The sequence below is a fragment of the Prionailurus viverrinus genome, chromosome B1, assembly GCF_022837055.1.
Source record: "Prionailurus viverrinus isolate Anna chromosome B1, UM_Priviv_1.0, whole genome shotgun sequence".
Lineage (NCBI taxonomy): Eukaryota > Metazoa > Chordata > Mammalia > Carnivora > Felidae > Prionailurus > Prionailurus viverrinus.
This window is the reverse complement of record NC_062564.1, coordinates 150,690,560-150,702,631: the sequence shown is the minus strand read 5'-3', so window position 1 is coordinate 150,702,631 and position 12,072 is coordinate 150,690,560. Positions and strand designations below refer to the sequence as shown.

At 34.8% G+C, this 12,072-nt stretch overlaps 1 protein-coding gene across 1 annotated transcript in view; it reads right to left on the bottom strand.

Annotated features, from left to right (window-relative positions):
* The window catches only part of LOC125164880 (transmembrane protease serine 11C-like), a 52,263-nt gene that overhangs the window by 29,723 nt on the left and 10,468 nt on the right, over positions 1-12,072 (bottom strand). Inside the window, exons 3-4 of the mRNA XM_047857617.1 lie at positions 6,864-6,982; positions 2,061-2,128 (exon numbers count right to left, since the gene is read on the bottom strand). Of these exons, the coding sequence (XP_047713573.1) occupies positions 2,061-2,128; positions 6,864-6,982 (187 nt within the window). The remainder of the gene's footprint in view (positions 1-2,060; positions 2,129-6,863; positions 6,983-12,072) is intronic.

The window sequence follows — 12,072 nt, the reverse complement described above, 5'->3', positions numbered from 1 at the left end:
CAGAGTTCTAGGGACCAGAGCTACATCAGCTATGAACATATAAGACCACAGGTGCCTTCTCTCATGCTACTAAGAGACACAGACAAACAGGAAAATGAAGAAATAAAATAATCTTCAAAATGAGTTCTATGAAGGAGACAGCAATGACTCGAAGATTAGAGGTGAGAACATTTTAGACAGCTTCAGGGAAGGCCTCTTTGAGGTGAGATCCTAATGACAAGAAGGAGTGAGTCATGAGAAGAAATGGGGGAGGAATGTCCCAGAAAGAAGGAACATCAAGTACACAGGCCCTGAGCAAGAGAGACTTAATACTTCCCTCAGTTTTATTAAAGTCTTCTTTCTGACTCTAGACCTCAATATCCCTTTCCTTATAGAGCATTTACTTTAGAAAAGTTATAAATTCTTTCTCTGCCTCTTTGAACTATAGGCAAACCTTTTAAAAGCCTCTTGCAGTTTGACAGCCCCAGAAATGTCTTTCTCAAGGACGCAAAAGCCATCTCTGAAATGTAACCATCAAAAGAGATAGAGACTCTATCTCTCAGTTTCTGTGAGACAGGTGGGGGCCTAACTTTGGTAGGCACTTTACTTACTCCAAATGGTAAAACTACCTCCTGTCATGACAATACGAGAACTTTACTTTTCCTTGGGCAAAACCAGTTAGCAAACACAGATGACCTAAGATACCCCATCACCCCAGCCTTTAAAAACATTATGGTCCTTTATTTCATGGGAGTTTTGAAGTGAGGTCAGAGAGAGGCAAGGCCAGATCAGGGAGGATCATGTGGACTGTATAAGGAATTTGGAATTTATGAGAGACTGTCAGAGGATATTAAGTAGGATGATATTGTGCTCTTCAAATTCACTTTGTGTGTGGAGAATGGATTGTCATGGAACAGGAGTGAAAGCTAAAGTTGATGCGGTCATCTAGATATGACTACTTTGGTTCAAACTACAGCTTTATTAGTTATTAAATGTGTGACCTTGGCAAGTCACTTAAACTACCTTTGCTTCAGTATTCTTATTTGTAAAATAAGAAACTGATCTGTACATATCATACAGGGTTGTTATCAGGTTAAATGATTTAATATCAATAAATTCTTGGGGGGCTACTGGTTAAGAGCCTGGATTATTTAAAAACAAACTGGGAAAATTAAACAGAAAAAGTTCTAGTTTTAGGGAGGGGAGATTCTAAAACATATTAACTTTCTTTAATTTGTGCTTGTAATTACTATTTTTTCATATCTATTGCAGGTTATCTGTTCCTAGGTTATCTGTGCCTCACCAGTGTTTGGATAAACATCGCTGCTAGACAATAGCTGTAGAATTGGATTTCTAGAGGGGCCAGTAAAGGAGAGGAGTGAAGCTGATAGGGTGCAAGTACATATGCACACATCATGGGAGTGTTGGGAATTGCCAGTGTGTGGCCTCAGTTTCAGTGCATTATTACCATGTGGGGATGTAGGCCCTGTAATGTCAGATCTCTTTTTATTTTTCAACACATTCTGAATATTATGTCTTTTATATGATATTTCTCAACTTTTACTTATTTTTTTATTTTTTAGAATTTCTAATATATTATGTTTTAATTCTGCCTGTTTTTCACTTAAGCTCCTTGTAATTTCATATTCATGGATGTTATCAACTTTTATATTTAATCCATAACTCTAAGCTAGATTTGGCTCATATCTACTAGTTTGCACCTCCTAGGTCAGATATTCTATATGTGGCTCTCTTATCTTACCCTTTCTTTTCTTCTGTTGAAATCATCTCCTGATTTTAGATTTTCTTTTTGACCTTGTGCCTTCAAATAAAATACAAATACATTGAGCCTTTGCCTGAGACTCATAATCAGTTGGAATTCTTGGTTCTGGTTGGATAATTTTCCAAAAGATCTTGAATACCTTTTTTCACATTTGAAAATGCTAGTAGTTTTGAAGCCTCAAACTAAAATTTATTTCAACCTTTCAATTTATACCAAACAAATATATTCTGTTAAGTATGAGGCATGAAGGTAAAGGACAGAATTTTCTGCTCTGTGCCTCTTGGGCTATTTTACATACCTTACTTGGACAACATGAGATTTGACATACTGTCTTCTCAGTTTAGATCCATGAAATGTTTCATTTATCTGTTAAAAAATAAAATGAATAAAGACTAATGTTTCTTTAAAATTAAAAAAAAAATTTTTATTGTGGAGAACTCCAAACATACACAATAGCAAATAAAAGAATGTAATGAACCCCGTGTACACATCATTCAACTTTACCAGCTACCATTAAATGGCTAAATTGTTTTATTTTATTACTACCTGCATGCCAATAGTTAATAAATCCTTAATATAATTGAATACATAATATTAAAATTTTCCTAGATTGTGACCCATTTAAGAAAAAAATGCATTCTTTCTCACCTTCTTCTTAACAGAAGACCATGGGGGAGGGAGAGGGGGAAGAAAAAAAGTTAGAGGGAGGGAGGCAAACCATAAGAGACTCTTAAATACTGAGAACAAACTGAGGGTTGATGGGGGGGGGTGGGAGAGAGGGGAAAGTGGTGATGGGCACTGAGGAGAGCACTTGTTGGGATGAGCACTGGCTGTTGTATGGAAACCAATTTGACAATAAATTATATTTTAAAAAAAGAAAAAGAAAAAGATGAAATGTATACTAAACATGTCTTTTTGAAAATTATCTTTATATTAGCTAGGTTTATTCACAAATGTCTTCAAATCAATAAATTATGTGGTAAGGTAAGGCAAGAATATTTGTTTCCTAACAATAGCATGATAGGGAAGAATACAGTACTTATTTTGAAGAGGTGAATTCAAAGGACCAACTGATAGAGATTGCCTTCCGTGTTCAGCTTTCTATTGAATATCAGTGTCATAAAACTTAACAGAAATGTCCCCAAAGGTGAGATATTTCTTTCTTTTCTTTCTTTCTTTTTAACTATGGGCCCCCTTTCATGGCTGTACTACACACCATTTTCCCTGCTCTTTCAGGTATATGCTACTGATGGGTTTGAAGCAGGATATGTAAAAATCTCTCAGAAATTTTATATAAGAATCATTTTCTCAACTGTTCCTGATTTTAACCTAATGAGTGATTTCCCACAGCAGGACCTTCACAGGGCACCCAACAACAAATTTCACTGTCTATGGCTTTAACTTTGGCAAAGACAGGCCTTCAATATCACTGACTCAATATCGTTATTGCAAATATGTAGTTTACACTTTCCTTTTGTTACAAAGCAATTGGAATATGTTCATCTATTCAATAGATATCTATTGAAATAAAACTATAAACAGATTAGATTTATATTTGGAAATTTAGTGGAGGAAACAGATAATAAGTAGACCAAGAAATAAATATATAAATATGATAATTTGAGATAGTGTTAGGTAATAAAAAGAATATAAAATAAAATAATGCTACAGAGTGATTCAGGGGACAATATTTGAATGATCCAATAAGTCCTTTTAGAACAGGTGACATTTGGGTGGGACCTGAAAGATGAAAAGTTGAGAATCAAAGGGAGATGATTATTTTAGACAGAGAGAAAACCAGGTGCTATGGTCCTAGGTAAGAATGAGATTGTTAAGTTTGAGGGGTAGAAAAAATTGTTGTGACTTAAGTAAAATGAGCAAGGGAGAGGGTATAAGTTGAGGTTGTCCAGGTAGGTGGGGCAAGATTACAGTCAGCCTTGTTGGCCATGGTAAGGAGTTCAGATGTTATTTCTAAATATAATCAATGAAGGAATCCTGGCAAGATGGTAACTAAATAATACAGCATTTCTCTTCTATTCTTAATTCCAACACATCTGTCTCTCCCGGGACCAAGTGGGGTGGGGTTTTATGGGGGCCCTGGAAGCAGGGCAGTGATGAGGAACTTTCTATTCCAGGGGTCAAGGAAGAACCTAGAAAATAGTCTGAGAGCCCTGTGTAAGAATTGAATTGCAACAGGCCCTGAGAAGAGCTTGGTCAACAAAAGTTTGTGGATAACCAGGTATAAAGCTGACATTGGACCATGTTTGTAGTGACCAAAGATGCTCCCCTGCTCTTGGGCAAGTGGTTTGATGTACGAGCATGACTGCCCTGTTTCGTATGGATAATTTTGGTACCTCACACATATCAGATATCATTTTGGTTGTCTATAATCTGATGCATTATATATGAAAAACACATAGAGTTTGTTTAAACATTTTTGAACATTTGATTGGCCATATGAAATTGATATAATCTGAAATTTGCTCAAGATTCTATATTTGCATGCTTTTCAATTATAGAACAGAAAAATCATAAAGAAGGTGGGAAACATACTTTCAGTGGGACCCTGACTAAGTCAACGTTTTAGTGCCTCAGTTTCCTCATATAGAAAATGAGAACGTTGTGAGGAGTAAAGAAATGAAATTAATTAATTAAGGAGTAAAGTCCTTAGGTCAGTACTGATGGTTAATATTGTTAAGGTACTGCCTCGCTCTGATTTTTAGAATTTCTATTCACTATAATTGGGTATCATATCTGCTGCCCACAAAAAATAGGAAATGACAGAGATTTCATTTTGAGTTGTCCACTAGTTTTCTCCTACAAAAAATAGGAAATGACATAGAGATTTTTTCTTGAGTTGTCCACTAGAAAACCACATATCTAAACATGAAAATATTCCCTATGGAGGCCTAGTCTCTGTAGGTAATGCTTTACTACCATTCATAGTAAAGCAGCATCTCTTTATCCAATTTCTTTTTTCTTTTTAGAGTCTATCATCACAAGAATTATTTAATGAAAATCACAAGAAGAAGAACAGGTGATAGGTATTATAATAATGACTAATAGGTGAGTTTGATGAATGATACACAGCTCTATTTTGTGCTCTTATCACCAGTATTGTGTTTATGAATGCTGTGTACAGTAATAATTATAATACACAGAGCATCATTGTATTAAACGAAAACAGAAAGGCGTGTAAAAGCAGGCACTTTAACACATGTGGAGGAAAAAGTATGAGAACTATCTAGTGATTGTTTTATTTATTTATTTACTTACTTATTTTTTAAATAACATTTATTTATTTATTTTGAGAGAAGAAGAGTGAGCGGAGAAAGAGGGAAGGGCAGAAAGAGAGGGAGAGAGAGAGAATTCCAAGCAGGCTCTGCTGTCAGCACAGAGCTGGATGCAGGCTTGATTTCATTAACTGTGAGGTCATGACCTGAGCAGAAACCATGAGTCAGAAGGTCAACTGACCGAGCCACCCAGGCACCCCTGGTGACTGTTTTGATACAGGTGAGTTAGGTGGGGTTCCTGGGTGGCTCAGTTGGTTAAGTGTCTGACTTCAGCTCAAGTCATGATCTCATGGTTCCTGGGTTCAAGACCCATGTCAGGCTGTGTGCTGACAGCTTGGATCCTGGGCCTGCTTCAGATTCTACTGTCTCCCTCTCTCTCTGCCCCTCCCCCACTCACACTCTGTCTTTCTCTCTCTCTCTCTCTCTCTCTCAAAAATAAACATTAAAAAAAATACAAATGAGTTAAAAACCGAGAATGAGGATTGCTAAAGGAGTCTGAAGCAAGGTGTCAGGATTGGTGGTTGAGTGACCAACATGATATGATACTTGATAAAAACTAATAATTTTAGAATATTCATTTTGAGATAAACATAGGTTAATTGATTTGAATGATTTGATCTAAATTTATAGAAGAAAAGGTGATTTTCTTAGTTTGGGTATATTTTGAATTATTTTGAAGTTATATATTAACTTTGTTATGTTTATAATTTATTAAGAATATTAATGATGCTCTGCTTTAGGTATGTTTTTAGCTTATCTTTTAAGGGCTTACAGAATAATAGGACTTTTGCTAAGATGATGATATGTTTCATCTTATATGACGCCTACAACAATCCCATGATGTAGGTATTTGTCATATCATTTTTTACTTCAAGAAACTGAGATGTGAAGAGATTAAGTGATTTGTTTAAGTTTATGTAGCTGGTAAATGGCTAAACTTAGAATTGAACAAGGACTCTGCGTCCAATGCCTATTCTCAACCATTGTATTATATTGCCCCTTTGTTATTTCCTTTTTATCATAAAGCTATAGGAAAAGTGGGAATTTTCTTTCCCCATTTTTTATATACTAACTCTTAGTATAATGGTAAAGGCATACAAAGACTTTTAAAGACTGAATTTATTAGAAACTTGGAGGTAGTGGGATGTTACGGAAAGAATGCAAGCTTCAGTCAGATTGAAGATGTCCTGTCAAGAATGCACTCAAAGAAATGGGAGGCGAATGATGCCACCCCTGCTTTTGGCAGGATTTGGTTTGTTTGATAGAATTACTTGAGCTAATGAGAGTGTATCTATGTCCAAGGAGTAGTCAAGACTTTTCATTAGGTTTTTAGTCAGCTAAAGGTTAGCTTAAAGCACACTCTTAAGTAGACATTTAAAATTTTTTACCACATTGAGGAGATACAAGATGATCTTTATTTTGGGCTATATGTTCTCTTCTACACTGGCCATTCTTCCTTGAAGCACTTCTTAGTTAAGGATCAGGAACAACATGTATTTGTTCAGGTATCTTGGAGGTAGGATATATTTTATTCATTTTTTAATACATTAGAAATACCCATTGACTATCTCTCATGTGTCAGGCATTTCTTAGTGTTCTCTAAATATGTCCCTCTTACATTTTTTTTCCTGTACATGTTTTCTGACTGACTTTCTGAAAGGACTATATTAATCTAGAACTAAGATAGTAGTAAGAAATAGTATGAAATTATCAATCATTTCCAAGTTGGAAGGTTATTATTAGGATTCTGGCACTTCTAGGAACATAACATTTAAAAGGGCAATGCACAGAAAAAAATTTCAACTTACCAAAGATACTATCTTTTTATTTAGGTCCATATATTCTTGTGAATATGGTTTTTCAAACTTGCTGTCATAGTCAATATTATTGACTTTAAAGCTGATATGATAGTAGAAAGGTGTCTTTGCTGGAAAGGAGAGAAAAGAAAAGTTACACATTGTGTAACTACTTTTCATTCTTAAGAGAATCATGTGAAATATAATATTCTGATTAAATTGCAGGTAACTCAACATTTAAATAGTTTTGATTCCTAGTGATTGTTAAAATAACTTTGACAGAGCGATGTTTATTAACATAATCTAGCTCTATAACTTTACCCAAAGATTTATTCAGAATTTTTAATGTAAAATTTTAATGTGCCAGCTTTCAAGTTTGGATCCTCTGAAGATAAATATGTTACTATGAGAAATGATATTAAGGCATAGGTAATTATCTTAGTTTTTGTGCTCTTCACATATCACAATTTAGGAAAATCAGCAGAGGCCTAGGTTTTATCATTTGTGAAGTACCTAGAAAGTTAAAATGAATAAAAGAAAAAGTAAAATGAAACATGACTTGTAAGCACTGCAAATTAAGTAAATAGAAGAAAGAAATCAAACTTAAAACTATAGAAAAGTAAAGCTGAGTTGAGTGTTAAACTGGACTATACTATTTTAATACATCAAATACAGTATAAATTAAATTTTTTTCTTTCAGCTTTTCTCAGGTCCTTTTGTACCTGTCCATTCCATAAACTAGGAGGGCACAATGAGAAGAGAGAGAAAGAGAGAGGGCTCAAACTGTTTAAAAATTGAAGAAGAGGGAATACTTCCAAACTCATTTTATGAAGCCAACATTACTTTGACACTAAAGCCAGGTAAGGACACTACAAGAAAACTACAGACTAACATCCGTGATGAATATAGGTGCAAATATCCTCAACAAAATACTGAATTTAACAACACATTGAGAAGACCATACACCATGATCAAATGGAAATTATTCTTGGGATGCTAAGATGGTTTAATATACACAAATCAATAAATGTGATAAGTGCATTAACAGAAGAAAAATAAAAATCATGATAATCTCAATAGATGAGGAAAAATAATTTGATAGAATATAGTACAACATCTTTCATGACGTAAAAACATTCAACACATAGATTCTAGAAGAAACATACCTCAACATAGTAAAACTATATATGACAAATCATAGCCAACATCATATCTAATGGTGAAAGGTTAAAAGCTTTTCCTATAAGGTCAGGAATGAGGCAAAGATGCCCACTGTCTTCACTCTTAATTCAACGTAGTACTAGTAGTTATAGCTACAGCAATTGGGCAAGAGAAAGAAATAAAAGGCATCCAGATTGGAAAGGAAAAGGTAAAACTGTCATTATTTTCAGATGATGTGATATAGAAAATCCTATAGATTCCAAAAAAAATTACTAGAACTAATCGAGTTCTGGAAATTTGCAAGATAGAAAATCAACATACATTAAGCACTTGTGTTTCTATACAGTAACAATGAAATGTCTGAAATAATATATGTTATGGTGGTAATCATTTCAACTCAATATGGTGTATCAAATTAATTCATTGTACACTTTCAGCTACACAATGTTATGTATCAACTATATCTCAATAAAGCTGGAAAAGAAAATTCTGAAGACCATAGTATTTTGTTGTTATATATTTTTATTCATAAATACTCTATGACTTTTTATTTTTCTATTAGACTATCAAGATTGAGAATCTATGATATTGAGGCAATGTTAGGTTATATTAACTTCTTAAACTACTAAATGAATTTCAAACGCTAAAGAGGAAAGCCGTTATCTAGCTCTGGTATCGTGTAAGACACCAAACCCCTAATTAGAAGGTAGAGTGGTATACTAGGTGTTGCTGTTGACATTCAGAAGAACCAGCAGACTATCATAATAAAAAATAAGCTCCTCTCCTTCAAATGTAACTTAGACCTTGAGCAACAAAACACATTTATGACCTAGAATTTCTTCTAAGTGTTATTTTCATTGTTCTTTTCCTTCCTAGAAGAGTCATATTTTTCAAATAATCAGGACACACTCTGAGCTAGGGTTTAGGGCTCCAGGGAGGACTCGATCCTGACTGATTCACCTTTTTGTATTTTTATTAAAACATGTTTTAAATCTCCTAGTGATTTTTAAAAACTGAGATATAATTGACATATAACATTATATTAGTTTCAGGCATATAACATAATGGTTTGATATATGTATATCAAGTATAAATATATACACATATATTTATATATATTATATATGCCTACATATTATATATATTATGTATATACATATATATTTATATCACACAGTAAGTCTGGTTAACATCTACTCAAGTGATTTTTATGCACATTAAAGCTTGAGAAGCAAGGCTTGGGTAAGTAGCTCTCAGCCTGGGTTTCCAATTAGGATCACAGGTGGAGTTTTAGGAATTGTCATCACTTGTGTCCTTTCTCACAGTCTGTCTATTCTGGGTGGGAGCATCAATGTTGTAATTAATTTTTCCAGATGATCCTAAGGTGAGGCCAGGGTTAAGTATGAGGGCCACTGAGTATATTTCTGAGAGTTGAGTTCAGCCTTTGGTTCAAGGGGAGGTAATAGGGTCTGTTCTACCTGGATTTGGTGGGGGCAGGTCAGTGTAGCCTGTATTATCCATGCTGTAAGAGAATTTTGGGGCATCTGTAGGAAGGGAAGTTCCCTGAAGATAGGGCAAGGAGAGACTCCATGTAGGAACTTACTACTTCTGAAGCTCTCCTGAGAGAAAGGACTCAAAAGGGGTTTTTCTCGTATTTCAAGGCCCTTCTGTCTGGCTGTGGTGGTAGCAGGTGAAGGGTCTGTGCTGAAGCCTTTAAAGGAATATTCTCAAGATGTGATGTAATTTCTCTACATAACCTCACCGAAGGAAGAAACACAGCAAAGGAAGAGGAAAGGACAGAAATGGAAGGTTCTCAGGTAAGTATTATTTCCTGGGTCAGGGCCCGTGTCTACATTTCCTCCTGCAAGGCCATGGTTTTAGAACATGCAGACATTTACTTCTATACCTCTCATGTTCCTGCCTAATAAGTTTGTTTCAACTACTTTTTTTCCATGTCTTCCTATGGCAGTCAAGTTTAGCTCCTTCTCCCCTATAGCCCAGAGCCCTCTCTCCATGTAGACTTCCCCTTTCTCCATTCAGACTTCTGATATTCCTTAAGTAATTCCTACTATGAATTACTGACCTGCAACTACTGAAAACGTTCCCTTTGGAATAGATCAACTTGGGAAGGTGTGGATATCCATGAGTCTTATGGAGGATGAGGTGGGTCCTGGGATATTAGTGAAGAAGGAGAATAGTGTTTAGGTCTCCTCCATGCTCTGTCAGCTCTTTGTGGACCAGGATTAAGAAAATGCATATCTAAACAGGATGGTATTAATGGCCCAGAAAAACAGAAATTTCTGTAGAAGAGTAGTTAGAAGAGACATGCTCTCCAAAATGCTTAAAGAAAGCTTACTTAAATACACAATTAGAAATTATAGAAAATGGGCACTTTATATGGCTTGACATTTGAATAAAACTGATATTTTTATGATTAGATTTAAATTATAATTTACCTGTTTTTCTGGCCAGTAAGAAAACAGCAGTTATTATGTGTCCTTTGGCATATATTAGGCACCTGATATCAATTTGCCCCATTACAGCTGATGTTAACTTCATTAACTTGGTTCAGTTGCTCTCTGCCAGATTCCTTCTAATGTGATTCTAAGGTACAGCCAGGATTAAAATTCATTGCTCTGGATTAGGGGTCAGCAAACTATGAAATCTAGCCTACTACCTGGTTTTGTGTAGCCTGTGAACAAAGAAAGGTCTTTACTTTTTTTAAAAGTTGGAGAGTCAAAAGAATAATATTTTGTGACATGTGAAAATTATTTGAAATTCAAATTTTAGTGTTTATGAATAAAGTTTTATTGAGAAGCACTACATTTATTTATGTATTGTCTACTCTAGCATAGCAATAGACTCAAGTAGTTGTAATAGAGGCTATAATGGCTCATCAGGAGGAAAGTATTTACTTTCTGGCCCTTTGTTGGAAAACTGTGCTGACCCTTCTCAACACTTTTAGTTCAAGAGTAGTGTGATGCTCTAGCAACTCTCCTCCATTACTACTATATCTCCATTATAGCACCTAGCCTAGTATTTGCCATTAAATACATAGTAGTCACCCAGTGAATGCTTGTTGAATTGAATCTGGGTAATTTCAGTTGCCTTTTTTCTTTTTTATTATCTATTTATCTCTTAAAAAGTTAACGAAACAGAAAACACAACATTATCATTATATAGATTCATGGGAAGCAGACAAGGATAGGTATCCTGGGGTGAATATTTGTGTGGGGCTTTGGTTTTTCCAGCTGTCTTTCCAGTTTTTGTGAGGAGATGGCTCATCGCTTTCAGGTTTGGGGTCTGGCATAGTGAACTAGAAAATATTCAAATGGTACTGAAAGCTTCATCCAAAAGAGAAGCATCGTAAGGCTGCCTCTATATGATGCCATGCCAGAGCATCTGCATAAAAAGTTTAAAATTTGGTTCACCGGACTGAGATTTGGTTTATTTACTGACAAATCCTTTTCTTAAAAGGATCATTCGATTCATTTAATGTTTTAGCTCATGCAAGATATTGTGGCATCAGGTATATGAACTTAAGGTGAAAAACCAATGACTTTTAAAAAGATAAGCCCTATCAAAGTACTTAACACAGTCTCAGGAGGTTCTATTCTTGTTCCCACAGGCTTACTATGACTTGAGAAAACTTACATTGTTAACAAAACTTACCTATTCTGATGCAGAGGTACTTAATCAGGAATATTTTCCTTTTTAGAAGTTTTTATAAGTCACTAAAGTTTATGATTTCTGGAAATATGTATGACTAACTCTAAGAGTGAGATCATAAATATATTAGAATTCATATTCCTTTTCACATAGGTAGATTCTTCTAGGCCTACTGAACATATCAGTATAGAATTTTGCTTTAGAATAAATTGCAAATGGTGATTACGCACACACACACACACACACACACACACACAAATATATATATATACTGGCATTACAAACAAGTATAATTTAGTAACCATAAAAACAATTTTGTTTTTAAATTCTTTAGTAACAAATAGTATTATGGTCACCATAAACCACAAAACATGGTCTCAATTCAGAAATT